The 27,834-nt window shown below is 43.3% G+C and overlaps 1 protein-coding gene and 1 pseudogene across 2 annotated transcripts; both read left to right on the top strand.

The window, feature by feature from the left end:
• Positions 1-288: 288 nt before the first annotated feature.
• LOC308706378 (integrin alpha-X-like) lies at positions 289-26,912 on the top strand (annotated as a pseudogene). Its single transcript has 19 exons — positions 289-804; positions 1,390-1,492; positions 6,696-6,766; positions 7,384-7,517; positions 7,602-7,663; positions 16,477-16,628; positions 16,850-16,981; positions 17,467-17,541; positions 17,663-17,804; positions 17,971-18,069; positions 18,145-18,224; positions 22,533-22,619; positions 23,506-23,584; positions 23,720-23,815; positions 23,915-23,995; positions 24,090-24,200; positions 24,299-24,412; positions 25,437-25,547; positions 26,598-26,912. The product of its transcript is annotated as an integrin alpha-X-like (transcript).
• Positions 12,684-16,247, top strand: LOC308707214 (zinc finger MYM-type protein 1-like). The gene is made up of 3 exons (XM_081393469.1): positions 12,684-14,306; positions 14,627-14,723; positions 15,358-16,247. Exons 1-3 carry the CDS (start codon positions 12,796-12,798, stop codon positions 15,883-15,885), a joined length of 2,136 nt encoding a protein of 711 aa, XP_081249595.1. The 5' UTR covers positions 12,684-12,795; the 3' UTR covers positions 15,886-16,247.
• Positions 26,913-27,834: the final 922 nt, after the last annotated feature.

Below are 27,834 nucleotides of genomic sequence, written 5' to 3'. Positions count from 1 at the left end.
TGTGGTCCAGAAGCGCCTTAAAACCAGCCCGCTCGGAGTTCGTTTCCCCCCCAGCAAAAGGAGGGGAAATGACCCTGAGAGGAGCGACCCAGAGAGTGTGACGAAAACTGCTCTTTGGGAGTGTGTGTCATCACCACTCCTTCCCCCGGAGGAGGGCCGGGTGGAGAATCCTTTGTTAAATTTTTCTAGTTTCTATTCCTCCGCCGACCAGCTGGTCGGTGGTACCCAAAACCTAAAAAAGAGCAGTTTCTTCCTCCTCTGGGTCATTCACGGTTGGGACTGCCGAACATGCAGTCTCTCCCCCTCAAGAGTAGGACGTCAGTGTGCGCCACCCTCGGGTCTCGCCACTCTCAGTCCTCTCTCCCCAGCTCTCAGATAGCAGTGGCGCCACCTCGGTCACGCCACTCCTGTCTGTCGCTGGGCGGGAAGGCGAGACCAGCAGCCGCCCTCGGGCCTTGCTCCTTGTCTCCTCCCCTTCCCTCGCCAGGCGACAGACCGCAGCAGAACACTCACGGGTCTTCCCTGCCGTCTGTCCCCCGGTGGAGGCAGGTAGGTGTTCTTCAAATACACACCCAGACCCCGCTCTCGGCCGCCACAATGCCACCAGAGCCGTGTCCCTGCCCTCCACCTCGCTGCCCCTCCGCGGGTACGCCGGTCGTGCGGGTGGGCTCGTTGCGGCGGTTTCTCGGAGCCTGGTTAGAGCTCCCGAGTCCGTCGCGCTGGCTCATCCGCACCAACCGGCTCGGCTATGCAATTCAATTTGCACGCCGGCCTCCCAAGTTCAGGGGCGTCCACTTCACCCATGTGCGTCCAGTGGATGCCCCGGTCTTGCGGAAAGGGATCGACGTCCTACTGGCGAAGGACGCGATCGAGCCGGTCCCTCCAGCCGATATGAGGTCAGGGTTTTACAGCCCTTACTTCATTGTACCCAATAAAGGCGGTGGGTTACGGCCAATCCTGGATCTGCGAGTATTGAATCGGGCCCTGCACAAGCTCCCGTTCAAGATGCTCACGCACAAACGCATTTTCGAGTGCATCCGTCCCCAGGATTGGTTTGCAGCGATCGACCTGAAGGACGCGTACTTTCATGTCTCGATTCTTCCTCGACACAGACCGTTCCTTCGGTTTGCTTTCGAGAGTCGAGCATATCAGTACAAGGTCCTACCCTTCGGGCTGGCCCTGTCGCTCCGTGTCTTCACGAAAGTCGCGGAGGCGGCCATTGTTTCCATGAGAGAACAAGGCGTTCGCATTCTCAACTACCTCGACGACTGGCTCATTCTGGCACACTCGCGAGATGTGTTGTGCGATCACAGGGACATGGTGCTCCGGCACCTCAGTCAGTTGGGGCTTCAGGTCAACTGGGACAAGAGCAAACTCTCCCCTGTGCAGAGGATCTCTTATCTCGGTATGGAGCTGGACTCGGTCGCCCAGACTGGGCGCCTCACGGAGGAACGCGTCCAGTCAGTGCTCAACTGCCTCAAGTCTTTTCGAGGCAAGTCAGCGGTTCCACTGAAACAATTTCAGAGGCTCCTGGGGCATATGGCAGCCGCAGCCGCAGTAACGCCGCTCGGTCTGTTGCATATGAGACCGCTCCAGCACTGGCTTTGCGATCGAGTCTCGAGGTGGGCATGGCAGAGCGGCAAGTTCCGGGTCAGAGTCACCCCGAGCTGTCGCCAAACCTTCTCCCCTTGGTTGGATCCTGGGTTTCTACGGGCTGGAGTGCCCCTAGTCCAGGTTTCCAGGCATGCTGTGGTTTTCACAGATGCTTCTGCCAAGGGCTGGGGGGCCACGTACAAAGGGCATGCAGTCTCGGGTCTGTGGACGGGGCCCCAGCTGCATTGGCACATCAATTGCCTAGAGTTGCAAGCAGTACGCTTGGCCTTGTGTCGCCTCAAGGGGTTTCTCAGACACAAGCATGTACTGGTCCGTACGGACAGCACTGCGACCGTTGCGTACATCAACCGACAAGGTGGTCTGCGCTCCCGTCGTATGTCGCGACTCGCCTCCCACCTCCTCCTATGGAGTCAGAAGCATCTGAGGTCGCTTCGTGCCATTCATGTCCCAGGGGAGTTCAATTATGTGGCCGACGAGCTTTCACGTCAGCCTCCCCTTCCGGGAGAGTGGCGACTCCATCCCCAGGCGGTCCAGCTGATTTGGCGAATCTTCGGAGCCGCACAGGTAGACCTGTTTGCCTCTCCGGACACGACCCATTGCCAGTGGTATTACTCCCTGACCGAGGGAACTCTAGGCACGGATGCCCTGGCACACAGCTGGCCCCGGGACTTACGCAAATATGCGTTCCCCCCAGTGAGCCTTCTTGCACAGACACTGTGCAAGGTCAGGGAGGACGAGGAGCAGGTCCTTTTGGTGGCCCCGTATTGGCCAACCCGGACTTGGTTCCCAGAACTCATGCTCCTTGCGACAGCCCCTCCCTGGCCGGTTCCTCTGAGGAAAGACCTTCTCTCTCAGAGACGGGGCACTCTATGGCACCCGCGTCCAGACCTCTGGAAACTCCATGTCTGGTCCCTGGATGGGACGCGGAGGTTCTAGATGGCCTGCCACAGGCAGTGGTAGATACCATCTCTTCAGCTAGAGCCCCCTCTACGAGGCGCCTCTATGCTCTGAAGTGGAACCTGTTCGTCGGCTGGTGTTCTTCCCACGGGGAGAACCCACGAACTTGCCCGATCAGAGTCGTGCTCTCCTTCCTACAACAAGGGTTGGAGCGAAGGCTGTCTCCCTCCACCCTTAAAGTGTATGTGGCCGCAATAGCCGCACATCACGATGTAGTTGAAGGTAAGTCCGTGGGGAAGCACGACCTGGTCATCAGATTCCTCAAGGGTGCTAGGAGGCTAAATCCACCTCGCAACTTGCACCCTGTACCCTCTTGGGACTTAACTTTAGTGCTTAGAGCACTTCAAAGTCCTCCTTTTGAGCCTTTGCTGTCAGTCGAGCTTAATATCCTGTCCATTAAGACAGCGCTCCTGTTAGCATTGGCTTCCTTCAAGAGGGTAGGGGATCTGCAGGCTTTTTCGGTCGACGAATCGTGCCTAGAGTTCGGGCCTGGCCTTTCTCAGGTCATATTGAGACCCAGGCTCGGATATGTGCCCAAGGTTCCTACCACTCCCTTCGCGGACCAGGTAGTGAACCTGAAAGCGCTGCCCCAGGAGGAGGCAGACCCAGCCCTAGCTTTTCTCTGTCCTGTCCGGGCCCTCCGGGTTTATATAGACAGAACGCAAAGCTTTAGGACCTCAGATCAGCTCTTTGTTTGTTACGGAGGCCAGCAGAAGGGGAAGGCTGTCTCCAAGCAGAGGTTAGCCCACTGGCTAGTGGATGCTATCACCAGGGCTTATGAGTCCCAGGGTGAGCCCTGCCCACCTAGATTGCGGGCTCACTCCACTAGGAGTGTTGCCGCTTCCTGGGCTCTGGCACAAGGCGCCTCGCTAACAGACATTTGTAGAGCTGCGGGCTGGGCGACAACGAACAGGTTCCCTAGGTTTTATGGCCTACGTGTGGAACCGGTTTCCTCCCGAGTACTCGCTACGGCCAGTAATTAGAGGGAATAGGTGTGTCGGCTTAAGACGCCATTCCGTGAGCGGATACGTGCGTCTTTTTGCTCCGTTGGTTACCCAACAAACGGCTAACCTCGTGAGTTCCTCCATCACCCCCTCCAACGCCAGGCGTTGCGGACCGCCCGGCACCAGGTCTGCTACCTTCAGTAAGGAGTTGCTAGTAGACTGGGTGTTTTTCCAGTGGTCCCTGCGGCGACCCATGATTGCCACGTGCAGTTCAGCCGTGTCTTCCCCTTGACAGACTCATTCTGTCGTCCTTGTTGAGTATGCTCCTCACTCCTCCGGACTGGGACTACCTTCAAGGACTGCCATATGTTTCACTACCCTACGTGGTTAGTACATATGTGTATTGAGGGCCTTCCTCTAGGCTGCCTCAGCTTCCGCAGCGTTCCCCCCCATTATATCCTTGGGGTCGGACACGCTTTCCCAGTGTTATCCAATATCCACTGATTGGGTCTTGTGGAACAGCAGTGTGATTCCCTAGCTAGCTCCCGCAAAATTTCTGGAAACTGCTGCAGGGCTGTAGCTTAGCTGGGCGCTGGAAGGGGCCAGCACCATGGCGTTTTGGTAGGGATCCCAATTCGTCAGGGGAACTCCCCCGACGAGGCGTCGGAGTTCCCTTCTGACGAAAGGGAACGTCTCGGTTACGTATGGTAACCCTCGTTCCCTGAGTCCAGGGAACGGAGACGCCTCGTCCCGTCGCCATGCTGCTGTACCTTCGCGGAGGACTGGACACCGTTCGGCTCATCAGCGAAAAGCGTTTGTGTATGCGCTTGATTCCGCCTTATACCCGCACTGGTAGGCGGGCCGCGGAATGCAAACCTTGCATGCCAATGATCATTGGCTCGTTTTAATTCACTCGAAGACAATTGGTCTCCCTAGCGTGATCCCAATTCGTCAGGGGAACTCCCCCGACGAGGCGTCTCCGTTCCCTGGACTCAGGGAACGAGGGTTACCATACGTAACCGAGACGTTTTTTTCTCTCTCCATTCTGTCACTTGATGTAGTTTGGTTCCTTGCCCCTGTCGCCTTTGACTTTTGGCTTGCTTAGTTGGGGACATTTAAAGTCTGCGTGAACCGGAAGTTGCAAACGACTTTTCTCCAGTGCTGTGACGTATTTCCCAGTGAAACGGAATATTGAACAGAGGGCAGGGTTTTACTCTAGCGCTCCTCCTCTCCATCTCTCGCTCATTACAGACTAACGATTTGAGGGGAGTGGTTAAGCGTTTCCCAACCCAAACCTACGTCATCAGAGAAGTAACGCCATTCCAGACCGGAAGCAACTTTTCAGACTTTGATTAAAGATTACGACGGCAAACAATTTTTTTTCTGTATTTTAACTTGCACGGATTAATTGTTCACCACAAGACTAGTAATATGCGCTAACAAGTAAATAGGGTCAATTTTGATTTCAGTTGGACTTTAATATTCAACCGTATTATTGATCTGCCTGCATCGACACCATTATAGGAGAACTGAACTGAGCTGGACAATGACATCACTGTTTTCTCCAGAGCAGATATATATATATACAATATATATATATATATATATATATATATATATATATATATATATATATATATATATATATATATATATAATTAATTAAATTAATAACTTTTTACAACAAAAGGAACCATCACTGAACTTACTTAAGCTGGACTATGATGCTATTTTCTTCTACAGTAGATCTGCTGCACAGCAGAAACAAACTGTTGCATTACTTTTCTGTTATTACTGTAAAGCTGCTTTGAAACAATCTGTATTGTAAAAAGCACTGTATAAATAAAGGTGACTTGACAGACTTTGAAAAAATGTGCAAATCTTGCAATACCTATGTAGAACATCAAGATGCACAACCAAAAATAACCTCTCATTCCACAAAACCATGGCAGTTCCTAGTGTCTGATCTATTTGAGATTCATGGACATCAGAACCTACTTACAGTGGACAGGTATTCTAAGTACCCATTAGTTGATAAAATGCCCATACCAGTAAGTGGCCATTTAGTTGCACAAAAATGCAGAGTTACATGTCTTTATTTGGTCGACCAGATGACAGATAACGGACCACAGTACACGGGACAACCGTTCAGGAAATTCATTAACGCTTGAGTCATGTTCGCACAACGTCTAAACACCCTCTGGCTCCGCCTGTTACAGTTGCCACGCCTCAAACTCTCACTATAGGTTGAGCTGGAAACAGATTGGTGGATTTGAGTGGACCACTGTCAATGCTTTAAAGGCTAAATTTTTACACTTATGGGAGAGATAAACCCATAAATGGCATACTAATAGTAGTCAATGAACAATAAACTGGGTTAAGAGAATGTATTTTAACACAGAAAATTCATAAAACTTTCATACTTCACCTTTAACAAAGCTTGGAATATGCACTTAACAGAAGGCCTTCATGTGAATTTCTAAGCTAAACTTCCTACATTTGAGTTGTGCAGTGTTGTTTCTCTTTTCATTTTTTAGTCAGAAGGCACTGCAAAGCAAATTACATCTCTAAATTCTACCGTCACTGTAATGTACAGTAGGTCACGCTGGAGAAATTTGGCAACTGCTTAATTAAAAAAAATAATAATAATTAAGCCACTGCTGACTGTTCTGGTCCAGTTAAAATATTCTTTGAACTTAAAAACGAATTTAATTACAGGGCAATTTTTTTTTCACTTAAAGCTTTGCCAATAGTTTTAATTTCCCCTTTCCATAATACACAAATATTTTGCGGCACTAACTAAAAATAATTTAAAAACATGCTGATGTCCACACTTTTTCATCTTTAACTTTTTGCAGTACGATCAGAGGTTTTTGCATCATACTGAAACAGCACACCTAAGCAGGAACACCACAGATGTCTCCTTTTTCAACATGTTCTCTTATTCTCCTGTCTTCTTCCATAGTCTACTTCTGAGTGATCCTTTAATACAACACAGTCAAACTCAAAGAGGACAAATATATCATTGTGCTGTCACTGAAGGAAACTGCATTACACTGCCCATTACCGGTACTTTGTTTGTAAATTATGCTTTCATGTATGTAATAAAATATACTTGTTTTATTATCCATGATATTATTTCTATTCTATTTAAAAAAAAAATCACTTTTTTTTCAACAGTCACCAATAAGGCTGTCAACATGTCCCTTGGACTTTCAATGTCTCTAGATCCTCAGTCTTCAAGAGCAGTGGTAAGTGTCATATTTTAAAGGGGTCATGAACTTTTTTTTATTATTTTATGTTTCCTGAGGTGCACTTATAGTTATAATGTTGGTATGATTTTTACATCAAAAATTGTCATAATTTAGAAATAAAAGCCCATTCTCTACCCTGATTTTACCTCTGATTTGAACGCTCTGTTTTAAGGGGCGTGTCTGGCGTGAGACTTCAGTGTAAACACCCACTGTTATGATTGGCTAACATCTTTGCATATGAAATAAGTATTACATATGGAACTCTCTCAAAATCTTTTACTACGTTTTTACCATTACAGCTGTCGAGATTAACTAATAGTGAAAAGTGTTGATTATAGTATTATATTTAGATCTACTCCCGTCACATGAAAGGTTGCAGCGATAAACACTGTAGCCGATAACAGCCGATGTCTGTTGAGCACATGAATGCAGTGATCTCATCATTACAGCACAATTTTTGTGCTCTCACGAATGATACCTGGCCTGCCAGAACTGTCGCTGACGCTCAATTTATTCAGTCTTGTGGTTCACCTTTCTTGCATTACTTTTCCTTGACACACTTCATTGATTCTAATATATTTGTTATCTGTTTTATTCCCTCTTTAATGAAACAGAGGATTGCTGGATCATCTGTGCGACCAGGTTTGCGGTTCTTTGGGATTTCATTGAGTCAGTCTTCTCTAGACCAGACGCAAGACAACCTTCCTGACATTGCTGTTGGGTCCAAGGGAGCAGTTCTGCTTCTCAGATCTTTTATAAAGAACTAATATATATATACAAATACAGTGTTTCAGCCATATTCATTCATATGTGTTATATTTGGCTCTTTCAGGTCCAGACCCATCATCCAATTGGAAACCAAAGTAACTTACAACCCAACCAAAATACCAACCAGTGAAACAGACCAGTCAGTGGAAAACACCATGTGAGTGTGTTTCACCATGCATCCATACAGACACATCATAAGAGGTTTAGCCAAATTTATCAGTATTCATTTATGTGTAGTTAATGTTGAAGTGTTAAAGGAGCATTTCACCCATGGGAACATTAATCTTTATTGAAAGTGGGTCATATATGTAGTCGAAATGTAACATAAATTTTGAATTTGGTGCCTTCTTGACCGAGGAAAGACAAAAAGTAACTTTAGGGCGCATTTGTATGGAAGACAACAACTCCCACAATGCATCACATTGCACAGCTCCGCAAGCCACTCCCACTAATCCAGAAACTAGGATGGTTCACAACACAAACGTCCGTGTCCTCGTCTGATTCAGAGATTTTGTCCCAGGAGAAACTGGCATCGTTGAAATTCTTTGCAGCAGACGGACTCTATCTCTGTGTCCGTATAGCGCACAGTGAGAGCACAGGCACCACCAGTCCGCCCCAGCTCGATCCAGTCCGGCCTCCTCGTCCGTGACAGGCAGGTCCTCTGTCTCGGCTAGGCCGCCTCTTGTTCCTCCATCAGCCTCGGCTGCTCTTCGCTATATTGCGGCTCGTAAAGGTAGCCACGGACATCTGATTCGAGCATCAGACTTTCAAAATCCTCTTCTTCCATATCATATTGAGTACCTTCCGCCATTGTCTTAACTTCACATCTGGCTTCACAGCGCCGGTTAGCTTAGCTTCCAAACAAGATGGCGGATATTGCTTTTAGTTTCTGCAAGTGAGGAACGAGTGATTGTAGTCTCAACCCCTCTACAAAGATATGGGACTTCCTGCTTAGAATGACACAAAATGACGATTTTTACATCATTATAAGCAGGAACTGCAACACTGAAATCCGTATTTCTCCCGTCTCTGGGGAAAATGAGGGAATAATGCACGACCATTAAAAAATTTGACTGGGTTTCTAATGATACAAAGCTTAATGCAAATGGGGGAAGTGTTCCTTTAAAATTTTCCAATGTGTTTCTCCAATGCCTTCAAACTGCAGAGACAACTATAAATGAGGACACTTTCTTTGTCACTGTGGTTTTCTCAAAACCTTTCTCTGAGAATCACAACTTGCCCAACTCAGCAGCTTTGGCTCAACCAATGGCGTGAGTTTGGGGGTGGAATTATTTGTTGGACCAACCAATGGCAGCCAGGGGGAGTGTTCTGGAAACCAGTCTGAAAACAGCCTTATTTTTTTTTAATTCCATTTGATGTTGCTGGTAGCACAAACTACAGCTTTAAAAGCTTTTTTTCCTTTTTTTTCTTCTTCTCTCTCAATTCATGTGAATTCAGTTAAATGTGCTGTAAGGTTTTTTTTTATTCCACATAAAAAAAGTTTTCAACGATTATAATAGGATATATTTATTGAGCAGCAAATCAGCATATTAGAATAATTTCTGAAGGTTCATGTGACACTGAAGACTGGAGTAATGATGCTGAAAATTCAGCTCTAAATGACATTTTAAAATATATTTAAATACAAAACAATTATATTAAATTGTAATAATATTTCACAATATTTACTGTATTTTGCAATCTTGATCAGCATATGGAACTTCTTTCAAAAACTTTGAATACTAATGTATTTATATAAATAAGTTATACATATATAAATATTCTATCTTTGATTTACATAATCTAAACGTTTGAACTGTAAAAAAATGCCTTACATGTAGGGTTGGGTATCGGTTGGGTTTTATCCGATACCAGTACTATTTTTCAAACGGTTCCGGTGCTTAAACGGTTCTTGAAACGGTACTTAACAAAACTAAACCGCACACACTTTATCAAAAAAAATAATACCTCTGTGTGTGTGTGTGTGTGTGTGTGTGTGTGTGTGTGTGATTTTCTGAAAAAGATTTTCTGATTTCTGATTAAATGAAAAATTGTGCCGTTTAAAAGGCTACTGATGTAGCCGAAAACACTTGTTAACATCAAAATTTTGTCTTCTAATATTATGACTTTTACAAAACAGAGAAATATCTGACACTGAGCAGAAATATTTAACACACACAGTATAGCCTCATATAAATATACTTGATATTGATATACTTCATACTTGATATGCAAGATTTGCAGTTGGCATTAAAATACTAGACTTATCCGAAGAGGAACACTGGCAGCTGAACTTGAACTTTAGTCAAGCGTGTCAGAGGTTTTGGGTTCTAATCCGCATTAGTGGTTTTTTTTTTTTTTTTTTTTTTTTTACGATTATGCTCATCAGTGGTTGTATATCAAGCAGGGACACTTTGTGTCCATTATATTTTGTGATTTCACCAGAATGAATAGATAGGCGTCGTCTAGGGCTTAAAGGGATACTCCACTTTAAAATGAAAATTCTGTCATCATATACTCACCCTCATGTTGTTTCAAACCTGTATGAATTTCTTTCTTCTGCTGAACAGGAAGGAAGATATTTAGAAGAATGTCAGTAACCAGACAGTTTCTGGTCTCATTGACTTCCATAGGCTCAGGGACGTCGTTAGGCCTATTTTAGGGGGGCTGAAGCTACCCCAAAATGTTCTTAAGCCCCCCTAAATTATAATAAGAACAACAATAACAATTCGATTTATCAATAACCGTATCCTCATTCATATTTAGACGCAACAAATGATATATATCCAGCTACAAAAAATAGCCGAAAAGTCGGAAGTTGGACAGTCACGCATTCACCGTGAGACACACGCAATTGACACTTTTCACACGCGCTCACGCCACACATCTATTTCCTCACGCACAGAAAAATCGTGAAGCAAAGAGGACACGGAGACCAACAGACTAGACAGAGCAGGTTACTGGTTAGCAGGTTAGATTCTGTCAATTTTATTACGAAATTCAAACAATAAATACCGTTTTGGCGTTTGTAAATGTTACGTGACAGATCCTATAGCTGCACGTGAACCGATCATATAGCTAATAGTAAAAACACGAACACTGTTGAAAGATACAGTAGTAGGCTACAACTTACCTTAATGTATATTCCTCATTCAAAATATCGATCAATCAGTGTTTTTTATCAGCGTGAAGAGGTCAATAACATAGCTGGAGAACAATTATGTCACATTTACCTCAGAAAAGCCATTTAATGAACATAATAGGCTACAGCACGTAGTTGGCAAGAAAAAAAGAGCAATAGAGAGTATTTTGCTAAATATGTGTTCTATATTACATATTTATTATATTTTTAACTATATCAGTAAGTAAAGTTGTTATTATAAAAAAAATGCATTATATTTAATTTGAGTTATTTTTAACCTTAAATAATACTGCCAGCTGATAGGGCTCTCTGCATGTTTACCGCATTAGGTGAGTTGTTTTTTTCTTGAGAAAAATTAACGCCTACCTTGTGTAGCCTACCTAATATTTATCCAAATGAGTCAATATTAAATCAAAATGCAATGATTGAATTGAATTGAAATAATAAAAAAGCGTAGCTTACCAGAAATTGTATTCTTATGATTGCTCTGAACATTTCTGACTAAGTTCAACAAACATTAAATTACTTATTCATAAACTTAAAAAAATAATTAATAAAAATGTAGGTGTGACGGGGTTTAGATTAGGGTAACAGGGTTGAAGATGGTAACGGGGTTGAAGAGACAAATACAGCTAAACATATACAGTACATAGCTGTTTTTTACTCAAATTCACTGTAAGATTTTCTATAAATGCAAGTTACAAATACCCTGGGGGCTAAGCCCCCCTGTCTTCCAATCCTAGTGACGTCCCTGCATAGGCTAGTAGGGAAAAAAAATACTATGGAAGTAAATGAGACCAGAAACTGTCTGGTTACTGATATTATTCTAAATATCTTCCTTTCTGTTCAGCAGAAGAAAGAAATTCATACAGAATTGAAACAACATGAGGGTGAGTATATGATGACAGAATTTTCATTTTAAAGTGGAGTATCCCTTTAAATCAAACTTCAATCACGCACATAAGAAACCCTTGCATACACATATAGGCCTACTAAGTAGTCATACATGTATACTGCTGAATGCTCAAACTAATATGAAATGCTCAACATCACATCTAAAGTCGCTCACGCACAAACACGCAAACTCTACACACACGAGACGCGCGGAACTCTCCGCACATACTCATCTGAGACGCGAGCACACACACACACACACACACACACACACACACACACACACACAAACTCTCCGCGCACATAATCATATAGACGGCGCCTCATAAATAGATCGATCTCCGCAACGAAGCGCGCGTCCGAGTGACAGTGCGGTGTGCGCGAGCCACAAGAGAAAACACTGTATCCGCGCCACTGATCGCAGCGGCAACGAGCACTTTGATCACTTGATTTAAAAAACGCATTTCAGCGCTAGATCGCCTCTTATTTAACAAACAAACTAAATTAATGCTCGCTCAGCTGGTTTACTGGAGATGTTTTATTATTGGATCATTCGTGCCGCGAGATGTTTTATAGGGGGCGGTAAAAAACGTCAGGCACCGAAATCAGGCACCGAAAGTTTCGTTCTTATTCGGTCTGGTTCAGGGGCGGTTTCTTCATTAGGGCGATTGGGCGACGCACCACCAAAGTGTGAAAGGGAAGGGACTTTTTCAATCACATTCATAATCTCATTCAACCACAGAGTTACGCTAGCCGTGACTGTATGTTCTGCCTCTGGATATAGTCCAATCAGCGCCAAGTCACGTTCTGTGGAGTACCGCCTCTTTTTGGGCGATTTCAGTCTGGCTGAGAATCGCCCAGAGTGTTCCCATAGACTTACATTCAAAGATGTTTTTTTTCGAACTGCAGGCACTGCAATGCATTCTCTATGGGTTCCGGGAGGGCTCGCCCTAACGTGCTTACGTCATCATACGTATCCTTAACTTGTGCAGCGATTGGTGGGAACAAACTTACCCTATTAAAAATCTTTAAGATTAAGTGACAAATAATATTTGAAAACAATTTTGAATTTGAACAACAAGAAAAAATGAAACACTACTTTAATATCTTTATCAAATGTGATTAAAAAAATAAAAAAGAGAACGAGAGCGAGAGCAAGAGAGACTGTTGGGACATCTCGCGGCGTTTCGCGAGTTGAGGCCAGTTGAACTTGAGCAACGTCATGGCGAACGCAGTTAACATTCATTCTATCGTTTCATTAAAAGAAATACCATTTAGCCGTCGTAGTAATCAGGATAAATTGTCAATTAAAGAGTTAGGACCACCAAGACCAAATTTAAAAATAAAACAAGTATCTACAAAGGGCGGGAAATCATATAATAGAGGATTCTCGAGGAACTGGTACGAGCGGACAAAATGGCTAGCAGGTTGCGAAGTAGCTAATGCTTTATTCTGCTACCCCTGCATTCTCTTCCATCCCGAGAACGGGACGGACATCGCATGGACAACTACAGGTGTCACCGATATGCATCATCTCTCGGAGAAGGTGAAAAAGCATGAAACGGCGAAGATGCATATGGACAGTTGCCTAAAATTGGCGGCTTTCGGGACGGTCAATATTGCCACACAGTTGGACGACAGTTACCGGATAGCTGTACGTCGTCACAATGACGAGGTTAGTAAGAACCGCCACATTCTAGGTCGTCTTATCGACTGCGTGAAGTTTTGTGGCCTGTTCGAATTAGCATTGAGGGGCAAAGATGAGAGCGAAGGCTCAAGCCACGCTGGCATTTTCCGTGGACTGGTCAACTTGGTAGCATCGCTAGACGAGGTGTTTGAGGAGCACTTGAAAACTGCCACAGTCTTTAAAGGTACATCAAAGACGGTACAAAATGAGCTGTTGGATTGCATGCTATCAGTCATCAGGGAGCATATAATGGAAGAGGTGAAGTCAGCTAGATTCGTAGCAATTCAAGCAGATGAGACCACTGACGTTTCTACACAGACCCAGTTAGTGCTTGTGTTCAGATACATTGACCGGGACCATGCTGTGCAAGAACGTTTCTATGAGTTCATCCCTATCTTGAATACAACAGCGGAGTCGATTGCCAGTGTGATTCTGGAGAGGCTGAACAGTCTTTTCACTGAGGATGACAAACCTAAACTCATCGCGCAAGCATACGACGGGGCAAGTGTGATGAGGGGAGAGCGGGCTGGTGTGCAGCAAAAGGTGCGTGAACATTATGAAAATGCACATTATGTGCATTGCTATGCACACCAGCTGAATTTAATCATGCAGCAAGCTACATCTCAAATTCCAGCAGTTAGAGTATTCTTTTCTGATCTGAGTGGCATTACCAGCTTTTTTACCCGGTCACCAAAACGTACTACTATTCTCGACGAGATTGTTGCACGAAGGCTGCCAAGAGCCTCATCCACAAGATGGAACTTCAATAGCAGAATCGTGAACACTGTATACGAGAACCTAGATGACCTTACAGAGTGTTTCAGATCTATTGCGACGGACAGCTCATTTGATAGCAACACGGTGAGGGAGGCATCTGGCTTCTTGAGGATGCTGCAAGATGAAGACTTTCAGTTTTTTCTGCATCTGTTTCATCAAATCATGCCTCACGTCGACGTGATGTACCAGCAGCTGCAGAAGAAGAACATTGATGCAGTCTTCATCAAACAAGCCCTCCAGAACTTCACAATGAAAGTGCAGTCCATCAGGTAAGATCATATAATATTGTTCATACCTTCTCAATATAGGACCGTGTCATTTAAAAATGTATGCTATATATGGTAACAAGATTTAGACACTTAAAAGTAGGGAACTAATTTAATCCTCTGCATCTTTGGAAATTGTAATTACCTTGTCTGTAACAAAGTTTAGCCAGCAATTTTTATATCTTTTGAGCTATTCTCATAAAATATATATAAAACAGACTATTTGTGTTGCTTCTGTTTTTCTAAGACATGAATAAGTATTGTCAATGACACTATTCATAAAATAGTTTTATTCAAAACACTGTTGATCTATCTGTGTTCAGGGACCAGAGCTCATTTCAGGAGCAGGAGCAAGTAGCAACAGGAACAAGATCTAGGAGGGCCTTGGGAGAAGAAGACAAGCAGAGGCTGTCTAAAGAGGTATTTATTGCTGACCATTTAAATACTCGAGTGTTGGAAAATCTCACTTTGTTTTTACAATCAGTTTAGGAAAGGATGGTAGCAGTCTTTTTTACTCCTAGCATTGTACTTTGAAATTTGTACATTCCATTCGAACAGCAACACAATCTTTATCCTACACGTCAACAATATTATTTGTCGCCACCTAGTGGAATCTTTAATAAAATAAACTATCTGAGTGGATTGAAAATACATTTACTGGTCAAAAACCCTAGTCAAACTCCATTTGAGCTTGAATTGTGGTAAAATGTTAATTAATGTAATAACACACACACACACACACAAATCATCGCTGTCGGACAGAAGCCTTGTATGTCCAAAACTGTTACTTTTCAGGAAACGAAAGAAAACCTGTTTTTTCCCCAAAATAATTTCCAAGCTCTTTTAATGGTTTTCATTGGTTAAATATTTGTAAAACACATTGACAGATGTAAAGGGTGACCAATAGCATTAATGTTTGAAAATATATGGAGATATAAAATATGGATTCTGCCTGATACATTGTTGCTGTTGGGATGGAAACCTTGTATCTCCATATTTATATTATAAGAAGTAATTTATTTTATAACTAAAATAAATGTATTTATTTTGTCAGGTCTGCGACACAATCTTGGTCCACACCAAAGAAAGGTTCTCCTTTACCGACCACCTTGTAAGTGCCACGCTGCTTCAAGGAGAGATGTTTCAACAGCATGGCCATACATTCCCTGTTGAGGCTCTGAACATCACTGCCAGGGCATACCCTATGTTAAATAAGGCGAAGCTGAAGACTGAACTGTCTCTCATTTATGAGAGTCCAGAATTCAAGGGCTGTTGTGGTGCACTGGCGCTGTACCAGGTTTTGCTGAAGTACAACCTCCAGGATACTTTTTCAGAGACTGTTGCTCTGTTGAACATCCTCATAACCACTCCAATGACAACTGCTGAAGCTGAGAGGTGTTTCTCAACCTTAAAGAGAATCAAGACATTCCTGAGAAATGTAATGGGACAGGAACGTCTGAATGCACTGGCTATGCTTTCCATGGAGAGGGAACTAGTCAGGAACATGCCTGCTTTCAATGAGAGAGTAATTGATCACTTTGCTACTTTGAAAGAGAGAAGGGCAAAATTTCAGTATAAGTAAACAGTGTATTAAGCGAGTAATGTGATGTAAACAGTGTAATAATAGTGAGTAGTGTAAATAGTGAGTAATTTGCAGGGTTCGTACAGGTGCTTGATCCTTGAAAGTGCTTGAATTTTGATGTGTTTAAGGTTTGAAAAGTGCGTAGCTAAAAGTAGCGTAAATAGTGAGTTATGTGATTTCAGTTGTTTTTTTTATTAAATTGAAATTGGAGTAAAGGTTTTTCGAAATTTGCATCCTGGCTGGGCTTTGTTTGAATTGATTTTGACTTGCTGCCGAATTGTTAACACTCATAGAAACAAAAAAGGAGATATATTGTAAGTCACTTTATTTTTCATTAATATTAAAGTAGTGAAGTTGCCTTTACATGCTTAAGCTGTTAATTTATCCATTGCATGGGTGGACCTTATCCTTATCAATCATCCAAACATTTGCCCCCCCTGAGAGATTTTGCAGGAGCCGCCACTGGTCTGGTTACTACCGTTTACGTCGGAACCGGTTCCCTATTGGAACCGGGTCTCGGTACCCAACCCTACTTACATGTATTAACTTTTATATATGTATATGTAAGACTGTTTTATGTTCATTATCTAGACCTATCCGCAAATATCAATTACACCATAATGCTGGATGCCAAGCGACAGAAATATCGAGCAAACTTCTCACCCAAAACCCGGTTCCTCAGTAATGTGTTGAACATTAGATTGGAAGCAGAAACTTGCAGAAGTCATAATTTCTTTATAGATGTAAGTCTGAAACATCACCACTTTTTGACAATTATTTTTTCCTATCTCACTCTTTTAAAATAATACAGTAAATCAGTAATTCTGGCTGTAAGATATAACAATTATGAATGAAATTTAAATGGGAATAATTTAATCTCAACAATACAACAATGTGGCAATGCATACTGAAAATCCTGATTTTAGGGTAAATGAATGTCATTGATCTATTCTTGCCCACTCAGGCTTTCTCAGAAGATGCTCTGAATCCATTGTCCAATCAGTTAACATTCACATTTGAGGGTCTGCCACTTGCCAGACTGCAAAACATAAATCCAGTACTGCTGCCAACGATAAAGACCACCACAGACCACAGTGTAAGAGATGGCAACCGATGTTTGTTTTAAAGTATGAATCATTCAGATGTAACAGGGAAAGCTCATCTAAAATTGAAACCTCTGTCATTATTTAGGCCTACTGCATGTCACTTGTATGACTTTCTTTCTTCTGTTGAACACAAAAGTAGATTTTTTTTTTAAATGTCTTTGCTTGTCCATTCAGTAGTCAAAAAAAAAAAAGGTCAAAGAGGTTCAGTGTGGTTTTGGACCTCATTGACTTTAATACGATTTAGGTGAGTAAATGACTTACAGAAAGTCATTTTGAATGACACAAGGGTGAGTAAATGATGACAGAATTCTCTTCTTATTTTTTGGAGGAACTATCCAACTCAACTTTTATTTTACTATTTACTAGGCTCTTTTTCACATGTCTAAAGATATGAATTGTTACTGCAATACAGTGATGCACTTTTATATGATTTGAGAATGTAATGTATGTGTAAATATCTCACCTCATTCCACAGCTGGATTTTGAGATAAACTGTGGACATGATGATATTTGTGTTGATGACCTCAGGATGGATTTCAATTTCTATTTTGTATTACATTAAAGATCAGCACATGAATATGTGGAGAGTAAGAATTGAGGTGCAGCAATGATAAGTTATGGAATCATCCTTGTTATACTGTGAGTTTCTCTTTGTGGTTTCTGTGATTCAGATCTACAATCATAGAGGTTGGGATAATGCAGGAGCTCAACGTGACAGTGTTTGTAGAGAACAGAGGAGAAAACTCATACAACACTCTCTTCACCCTCAAATACCCCTTTGGACTTTCCTACAGGAGAATCACATCTAAACAGGTGAGACCAGGATGATTTTATTGAAGAGACTCACAATTCATCTACGAATCAAGTACAATTTTACTGAAAGGCATTTTTTTTAGGCAAGTGGAATGTTTATTGCCATTCAATTTTATATGGGTTGGTTATTGAATGAATATTTACACATCATTTTCTGTATGAGCAGGGCAGAGTGGAGTGTGTGTCTCTGGATGCTGAGCGAGGAGTTCAACTGGGTGAAACCACCTGCCAGATCAGTAAATCCATTCTTAAGGGAAACACTCAGGTGAGCTCACTTTTTAAACCGTCCTGTGTGTTTTTCTGTTCAAGCACTCATCATTTCCTCTGTGTCCACTTCTAGGCTGTGTTTCATATTGCATACAGCATCGATAAAGAAAGCACCTTTGATGAAAGTGTGACATTCACCGCTAAGATCAGCAGGTATTACATAATTTCTGGGGGTTGTTTGAGTGCTCTCAAAGTGTACAAGAGCGTCACTTAACCATGAGCTGTAAAGTAGTTGCTCACATGAGAAACTGATAACGTCTCAGTTACGTATGTAACCCTCGTAGCCTGAAGGAGGGAACGGAGACGTAGTCGGACATACCATACTGATTAGGATCAAGCTTAGGGAGCCTGTCATCTTTGAGTATTGATAAAATTAGCCAATGCACATTGGTGTGCGAGCTTTGCATCTCACGCTCTGCCCCACAGCGCGAGTATAAATACGGAAGTGGATGCACGCAGCATTTGTTTTTTTCGCTGAGGAGCCGAGCGGAGCCTGGAGTCAGCGGTGGTCCAGCAATAGTGGCGATGGGACTACGTCTCCATTCCCTCCTTCAGGGAACGATGGTTACATATGTAACCGAGACGTTCCCTTTCAGTTCGGTCACGTTCAACATAGTCGGACGTACCGTACTGATTGGGATCCCCATTAAAACGCCACTAGTGCTGCTATCTTCCAGGGCCTAGGAAAAAGCCTCCTGACCCCCCGCATTATTGAAGTGGAGATAGGGCAGGGCTTAGGCCAGAGAAGTCACTGCTGTTCCACAAGACCCACTCAGTCAGACTTGGACAACACTGGGAAAGCATCCCCTTTCCGAGGAAAGGAAGACACTGCGGAAGCCGCATCCTGCCTGAAGGGAGGTAACATGTGGAGGATACACATATGGACTGGGCGTTTTACCAGGAGTACAACATATTTAATGTCACTGAGGTGGCTCCAGCCTATAACTGGGGGGAGACTCACCGGACAGCGACGGCAGAGCGGGCTCTGCCAAGGGAAAGACACAGGCTCGCTGCAGGAAGAATACACATATGGGATCGCTGTAGGGATCACAACATATGGACCCAGCCTAGCACAGGTTAGTACGAGTGATAGGCCTGGCATCGGATGCTCCGCCGCGTCCGTTGCCGAAGGGTGTGGAGGAACTCAACAGGGTTCGGCTAAAAAGGAACTCTACTGGAACAAGAATGGCGCACCTATCTGGCCCATAGGAGGGGAATGGCGCAGCAAGCCGACACTTCGAACAGGGCTTACAGTGTAACTGGCTTCTTTGTGAAGGGAGAACACGGGAAGCAACCGGCTTGACACGTATTATACATGTTGGTGTCACCCAACCCACAGCTCTACAACATCTGTCACCGAGGAACACTGTGCCAAAGCCTAGGAACCAGCTACACTGTTGGGGTGAGCTCGCAACCCAGGGGGCAGGTGCACCTTGGGATTGATACGCCAAGATGATGGCATCCACTATCCAGTGGGTCAACCTCTGTTTGGAGACAGCCTTTCCCTTCTGCTGGTGTCCTTAACAGACAAGAGCTGGTCTGAGGTACAGAGGCTTCGCGTTCTGTCCACATATGACCACAGGACGGGACAGAGAAAAGCCAGGGCTGGGTCTGCCTCCTCTGGGGGCAGTGCTTGCAGGCTCACCACCTGTCCCAGTGGTAGGAACCTTGGGCACATATCCAGGCCGGGGTCCCGGGATAGCGTGAGAGTTGCCGGCCCGAATTCCAGGCACGATTCGTCAACCGAAAATGTGTACATGTCCTCTACCCTCTTAATAGAGGCCAAGCAAGCAGGATAACTGTTTTTAGGAGGTGGCGGGCAAGTTGCGACATGCGAGGGAAGCTTTAGTACAACGGTTGCAGTGTTGTCCATACGGACCAGTACATGCTTGCCGAGCAGCGGCATTTGGAGGCGTCTCAAAGCAAGGTGTACTGCTAGCAACTCGAGTCAGTTGATGTGCCAGTGCAGTTTGGGGCCCGTCCAGATCCCCGTTAATGCATGCCCTTTATACATGGCTCCCCTGACGGTGTTAATGGACACTTGTTAGGGGCACTCTGGGCCAGAGAAACAAAAGGTCTGATCATGGACTGAGGGTTTGGTGGCAGGCCAGGGTGATTGTCACATGGAGCATGCCACTCTGCCATGGCCACCTTGGGACTCGGCCGAAAAGCCAGTGCTGAAGTGGTCTCATATAGAACAAGCTGAGCAACATTACTGCGGCTACGGCTGCCATATGCCCAGGAGCCTCTCAAAAAAGTTTCAGTGGACCACTGTTCTGCTCTGTCAAGCAGTCAGCACCGACCAGACACGTTCTCTGTGAGGTGGTCGACTGTTGGACCGAGTCCAGCTCCATACCAAGAAAAGAGATCCTCTGCCCGGGGGCGAGTCTGCTCTTGAAGACCTGAAGACCCAACTGGCTGTGGAGCAATACGTCCCTGTGTGTCGCAAAAACTGCTTTTGAGACTGTGCTAGTATCAGCCAGTCGTGAACACCATGCTCTCTCCTGGGAGCAATGGCCGCTTCCGCAAGCTTCGTAAAGACGCGGTGCAACAGGGCCAGCCCGAAGGGTAGGACTTTGTACTAACACGTATGACCCTCGAACGCGAGGCACAGGCATGGCCTATGTTGCGGAGGATAGAGACATGAACGTACGCGTCCTTCAGGTCGATCGTTGCCAACCAATCTTGGGGACGTTTCTGCGTTGGGGGTTTCTGCGTTAGCAACTTGAACGGAAGCTTGTGAAGGGCCCGATTCAACAATCGCAGGTCCAAGATGGGCCATAACCCACCTCCTTTCTCTTGGGTACAATGAAGTATGGGCTGTGAAGCCGGTCTTCATATCGGCTGGAAGGACCGGCTCTGTTGCATCCTTTGCCAGTAGGACCCTGATGTCTGCGAGCATAACAGGGACACGTTCGCTTAACACGAGTGAAGAGTGAAGAGCGCTGAACCTGGCCGGACGCCAGCTGATTCAGAATGGTATAGCCAAGTCTAACGGTATGGAGGAGCCAGCTTGACCGGTTGGGAAGCACTCTCAGGCTTCCACGAACCAAGCCAGGGGGACCAGAGGCACCACAGACTTACCAGAGGTGGGGCAATGAGGGGGAGGACAGGGACCCGGCTTGGAAGGCCCAGGGGCAGCCCGAAGCGGGGTCTGAGTGTGCGGGGAAACACTTACCTGTCTCCAAGGGTGGGCAGGGGGTGCGTGAGAAGGTGTAATCGGGTCCTCAAACTGCACCCAGCTGCCAGCTGGCTACACAAGAGGAGGCTGAGGGGTGCAAGGCTTTACAGGGTCATACACCACCAGTCTGGACCACTTGGGACCCAGGAACAGAGGAATTCGCTCTTTTGACAATTCGGGTACCGCTGAACTCCGGAGAGCCAGCGGCGGAACGGTAACCATCAGAAGAGCTCGACGTCCCATCCCTGGGTGGCCTGTCTCAGGGACGCTTGTTCTTATGCTTGCCACCCGGTTTGGCAGCGTCTGAGACAGACTGGGTGGCCAGCCTGCGGCTGGCTCCATGCTGAGGCGTGGTTGGAGGCTGCTGCGGTGGCCTAGCAGGAGCGGAAGCGGCAACAGGGGGACGCCCTCGGTGACAAGCAGGCGGAGGAACTGCCACCGGTGGCAGGGTGGTGGCAGCAGCGGGCCACCGGCGCACGCCACAACGTTTGTGTCCCGGAGGGCAAGGTCGGTTGCGGTGCGGAGCTCACCTATAGTCTCGATCTCAATACCGTGATAGTCGCAATGGGAACATGAACTATCCACAAAAGCTGCATTAGCGTGCTGTAAGCCCAAACACGTGATACAACTATTGTGACCGTCAGAGGGGGACTGGGAACGACTGCATCCAGAAACGCACGGGTGGAATGACATCTTGAAAAAGACGCAAATGCATCCGTGTTGCTCTTTCAGGAAGTTTGGACTCTCACCAGTGCTGGAGCACACAGGGGAATCATCGCGGCAACACTGACAGGAATGGTGCAGCCTGTACCAGTGAAGCACTCACTTTCTTCGCCCTCAACCGACTGTCAGACAAACAAACACAAAAAGAAATGCTGTTAAAACAGCAGTTGAGAGCTCAGAAGGCTCGCGACCACCGCTGCACTCACGCTGTAGAAACACCAGCACAGGGAGAGACTTCCAGAAGAAGCACTGACACACTCGCCGGTTGAGAATATCAACACTCTTCAGAGACATCAACATGAAGACCGATCGGCTCTGAAGCGAAAGACAAATGGTGTGTACATCCACTTCCGTATTTATACCCGTGCTGCGGTGCAGAGCGTGAGATGTAAAGCTTGCACACCAATGTGCATTGGCTCATTTTATCAATACTCGAAGATGACAGGCTCCCTAAGCGTGATCCCAATCAGTACGGTATGTCCGACTACGTCGAACGTGACCGAACTGCAAGGGAACTGAAAATGCTCCTACTTACCAAAACCCTCCATTACTTACAGTGGGAATGACCAACACTCTCAAACCAGTGAACTTTCCAGACAGAAGAGCATTGGTGTCAAATTTGCCATTTACATTGCCTTAATAAGGTTAGTGCGCTTGTTTTTTAAAAGTCATTCTCAACTGGGTTTGCTTCAGCACCCAGATTTGACAGTGGACTTAGTTTCCACTTGATGACCAGTGTAAAATCTGTAGTTCTGAAGCAAAACATATAAATTGCAATAGTTTTTGCTTTAGAAAAAGTTTTTGTAATGTTTTTTTAAATATGTATCTTCTGCTCACAAGGCTGCATTTATTTGATCAAAACAACATTAAAACAGGAATATTGTGAAATATTATTACAACTTAAAATAACTTTTCTTTATGTGAATACATTTTAAAATGTAATTTAAAAATGTAATTTATTCCTGTGATGCAAAGCTGATTTACTGCTCAAGAAACATTGATGATAATCAGAAATGTTGAAAACAGTTTGGCTGCTTCTGTTTGTACTCTTTGAAAAGAGAAGTGAAAGCAGTGTAAGTCAGCAACTTCACACAAAAGCCAGACGACATGCAGTGTTGATGAGAAAACCGGAAATATTGTTCAAACAGATCAATCTTGTTAGACAACTTAAGGAATGAATGGCTGTCCCAAAGAGGTCCAAAATGTCTTTATTTGCATTTTATTTGCATGTCCATAAACCTTTTTCTTTTAATTATATAAATTTAGCATTTATATAAATAACTTTCAGTTCTGAGAACTAAAAACATCATAAAATATTTCATAATATTACTCTTTCTTGATCAAATAAATGCAGCCTTGGGCATAAGAGACTTCTTTCAAAAACATTACAAAATCTACTTTTGACCAGTAGTGTACACACACACACACACACACACACACACACACACACACACACACACACACACACACACACACACACACACACACAAGATTTAAATTGCTGACACATTTTCCCTTTATTTTAATAAGACATGAAGATTCAAGCCTCCACATTAATTTTACTGCACAGAAACCTGATCTTGAAAGACCAGTCAAACAGATACTGAAGGTACTGTAATGACATTCACACACTTCCATGAACATAAAAAATAATGAAATAAACATTATCTGACCGATTTCTTATTCTCTATATCAATGTCTTTTCATGGCAAAAATTGAATTTTAATATCCTTCTCTCTTTCAGGTTGAAAATGACTTTAGAGAATTAAATTTCACAGTTTTCATCAGAGTACCAGTGCTTTTGGGAGATAAAATCATCTGGACTGACAATAACCTACAGGCATGTTTATATTAATATGCTGAAAAATCCCATCTACTGTAGACTGATTCACATTTATCATATTAAAAAACAACCCAACACTTTTGTATTTGCTTTTAGATTCCAGACTGTGTGAAACAGAGGGATGAACGGCCGCTTTTAACCGATTTTGTGGAAGTAATTAAAAAGGATCGTGTGTTGGTGAGTGTTTGAGTTTTATTCCCTGATCGAACAAAAGCAAATACATGAAATATAATTTCATATTCTTTGTGCATTGACCCTATTGCTCCATCAGAACTGCTCTGTGGCGGTGTGTGCCGTGTTCAGCTGTGATGTCACTCTCACAAAGAATGAAAGGAAACTCTACAATATATTTGGCAATGTGAGCTCTGGATGGATTGAGCAGGTATCTGAATTTTAAAGCAAATTCATATCACAGAACAGACCATGTATATTCATAACTGTTTGATCATTTCTTATTGTCATGATCTGTGTCTCTCTCAGACTGGACTCAAGGCTGCAGTGTTTGACTTGGTCAGTTCAGCGTCTCTGGATTATGACAAGAGCAAATACGTTTTCTTTTCCTCTGATTCTCTACACACTGCACCGTCTGTCCAGGTGATTCAGTGATCGTTCATGTCAAGTCTAATGACTGTAAAAAGAGCTCTCAAAACAGTGCTCTGTTTGAGGGAATCTATAACGGCAGTCTACTGTTTATAGTTTATGATTTGTTGATTTATGATTTATTCTTTCTTTTTTTCAGACCACATACTTTTCTCTTTTTGCTTCTTGCAAATATATTGACAATTGCACTTACGACATTCTTTCACACAGATCTACTTCCTGTGCAAATACCACAGAGTCAAAAGTGCTAACACCACTGTTCAAAAGTCTGGGGTCTGAAAGAATATTCTTATGTTTTTGAAAGTCTCTTCTGCTCACCAAGACTTCATTTAATTGACCAAATATAGTAAACAGAGTAATACTGTGAAATATTATTACAATTTTAAAGAACCGGTTTCTATTTTATAAAATAAAATTCATTCCTGTGACGTCAAAGCTGAATTTTCAGCATCATTACTCCAGTCTTCAGTGTCACATGATCCTTCAGAAATCATTTTAATATGCTGATTTTCTGCTCAAGATTTCTTATTATTATCAGTGTTGAAAACATTTGTGCCACTGCATGTTTTTCAGAAATCTTTGATGAATAGAAAGTTTAAAAGAACAGCATTTATTTGAATTAGAAATATTTTATAATATTATTATAAATGTCTCCCCTGTCAGTTTTGATCAATTTAATGATCAATTTTAATTTAATAATCCTTGCTGAATAAAAGTATTAATAACTTAAAAAAGATATCTTACTGATCCCAAACTTTTTAATGGTAGTGCATAGCATTATACAACGAATTACAACAGCATAAGAGACAGGGATGTGGATCATAAACACACTAAAACCAGTGCATTATAACAAAAGAATGTACATAGTAGCCTAAACAATCATGTCATCAAATTATAATGTCTCTATTGTTGGACATGGAACATCTGTGTAGGAGGAAGGAGGAGGACTTCCTGTTACACTGAGATCACTTCTGACTGCATTTTAAAATTCACTTGTTCACATTTTTCCACTTTGTAGATTAACACTCAAGTGGAGGTGTACGAGGAGGTGAACCTGACCAAAGAGATCATTGGAGGAGTAATAGGAGGACTGCTGCTACTGGCTCTCATCACAGCAGCACTCTATAAAGTATATCACCATCATAACATCAGTTTCAATCGCTGGCACTTTCACCTGTCTACACAATCTATGGGCCCTATCTTGCACCCAGCGCAATTGACTTTGTACACCGACGCATGTATCATTCCTATTTTGCACCCGCGCAAAGCGCGCTTTTCCCTCCACAGAAGCACGTCGGTTAACTAAGAAATACACTTGCGCTCCCCGGGGCGGTTCAGCGCAAAGAGGAGGCGTGTTCCAGCGCAAACGTTCCTTCATGCTATTTTGCAGGTTTAGAAAACAATTGCGCCACTAACCAGGAAAAAAAATGTTTAAAGTCAGTGGCGCGTTGCGCATGTTATTCATATGCTATTTTAAGGGCGCATGCTTGGCCATAATCAATGTAGCGTGTGCACAACGCGCATACACTTTGATTCTCTCATCTACACAGAAGCAGCAGTTTTCATTTTTGCAAATCATACATTATTACGATAGATAGATAGATAGATAGATAGATAGATAGATAGATAGATAGATAGATAGATAGATAGATAGATAGATAGATAGATAGATAGATAGATAGATAGACAATTTATTATAAAAGCATACATCTAGCTTACACATTTACCCAAATTATCATACGCCTTTTTAACCGAAGTTAATTTGGGTGTGTTTCTCCATCCCCAACGTCCCTGACTAGAACGCCGGTCTCCTTGGCTGTGAACCGCTCCTGGCGCGCGCCTGGTAAATCCGCTGTTACAATAGGAATCCGCTATAGAACAAACGCGTCTGCTCTTAAAGGGAATGTGAGATTACGCTCTAATTGGTTTATTTCACGTTACGCCCAAACCACACCTATGAAAAATGAAGCTACTTCAGACCAACCCATTTTAGATTTGCGCCGGGCGCAAGTGTCATTTATCCCGCCGGGAAAATAGCAACAGCGCTAAGACCCGCCCACAAAGTTACTTGCGCTTTGCGCTTTGACACTTGCGTTTCAGATCGTTAAAATAGGGCCCTATATGTTTAAATGCTTACAGCACGTACAGTTTATTACAGCGTATTTTCTCCCTTTACAAGGCTGGGTTCTTCAAAAGCCAGTACAAGCAGATGCTGCAGGAGGCGCAGGGCGATGCAGGAGGAGAGCCAGACATGACACAATAATGTGCACTCAAACAGTTAGAAGATACAAGTACTGATGTGTTTTGGGCTTGAGAATGAAACGTGAATTTAACACCTCAGTGTAGCAAAATATTCCGGCTTGATTTAGAACATTTTCTGAGAAATAAAAAGTGGACAAATTTTTCATTGTCATATATGACATTAATTCATATATAATTTTACTTCATATCTACTCATCATTATCTTATCAGTGAGCTCAACAATTACAGTATTTATAGCATTTCAAATATGTTGTTATGAAAACTGATAATGACTGAGTGTGAACTAGCAATTTTTGAGATGTTTTATCACATTTAATCATATTCTCATAATAGGGATTAGCACTGGGTATATTTTGTAATTTTTTTATTGCTTTCTGCTTAATATAAAATATATAGTTGATTTTTATATTATTTAGATATATAATAAGTCTAGGTAACGACTGTAGCCCTGGTTCCCTGAGGTGGGGAAAGAGACTTGGTATTGACGCTATGTGGAACGGCATCAGCGTGTTTTGTCTAAAGGAGACTTGCAGGAAAGCCAGAGGTATGGCAAAGAGACGCAGGGAACCAGGGTTACAGTCATAACCTTTGGATATCAAAACGAGACATTTTTGGCGCTTGATTAAATAAATGCTTTGCTTATAACGAGCATGTTTTAAGCTTTGAAACTTGCAGGACGTTTTAATGTTCCAAAGACCTCTTATATGGCAAAAGATCATGGCAAATTTGATTTCTCATGTTATAACCTCTTTAAAATGTTTCTACAGTACCTTAATTCTGCTCATGTGTACCGTTGCTGTCAATGAATATTTGGGTCAAAGAGTCTCAAGTCTTATAGGAGTGTATAATAGTTATAGGCTATACATAAATGCTCTCTTAAAAAAGTAGCTGCCTTCACTTTTTAAGTACAATCAACTTGAATGTTAAAAAAAGTGGAAAATTACTTAACTGATTATGAGGAATTAAAGCAATATAAAAACATATGTTGTCATAACTTATTGATCACATACATTTTAAAATACTCTACATAAATCACTTACAGTACAACTTTGAAAATCTGTGCTGGGAAAAAAAAAACAGTTCCTTAGGACACAAAATGTTTTATGAAAAAAACAAAAATGGATCATATGGTTGTGTATGGCTAATATTTCCTT

Source organism: Scardinius erythrophthalmus, assembly GCF_964197995.2.
Source record: "Scardinius erythrophthalmus genome assembly, chromosome: 18".
NCBI classification, from domain to species: Eukaryota; Metazoa; Chordata; class Actinopteri; order Cypriniformes; family Leuciscidae; genus Scardinius; species Scardinius erythrophthalmus.
Note: the sequence above shows the minus strand (reverse complement) of the source record. Positions and strands in the feature narration are given on the sequence as shown.

Bases quoted from the DNA above. Each gene is read 5' to 3' on its own strand.
- LOC308707214 (XM_081393469.1), top strand. From the start codon at position 12,796: ATGGCGAACGCAGTTAACATTCATTCTATCGTTTCATTAAAAGAAATA. The intron at 14,307-14,626 runs GTAAGATCATAT...ATCTGTGTTCAG, and splicing joins ATGAAAGTGCAGTCCATCAG to GGACCAGAGCTCATTTCAGG. The intron at 14,724-15,357 runs GTATTTATTGCT...TTATTTTGTCAG, and splicing joins AGCAGAGGCTGTCTAAAGAG to GTCTGCGACACAATCTTGGT.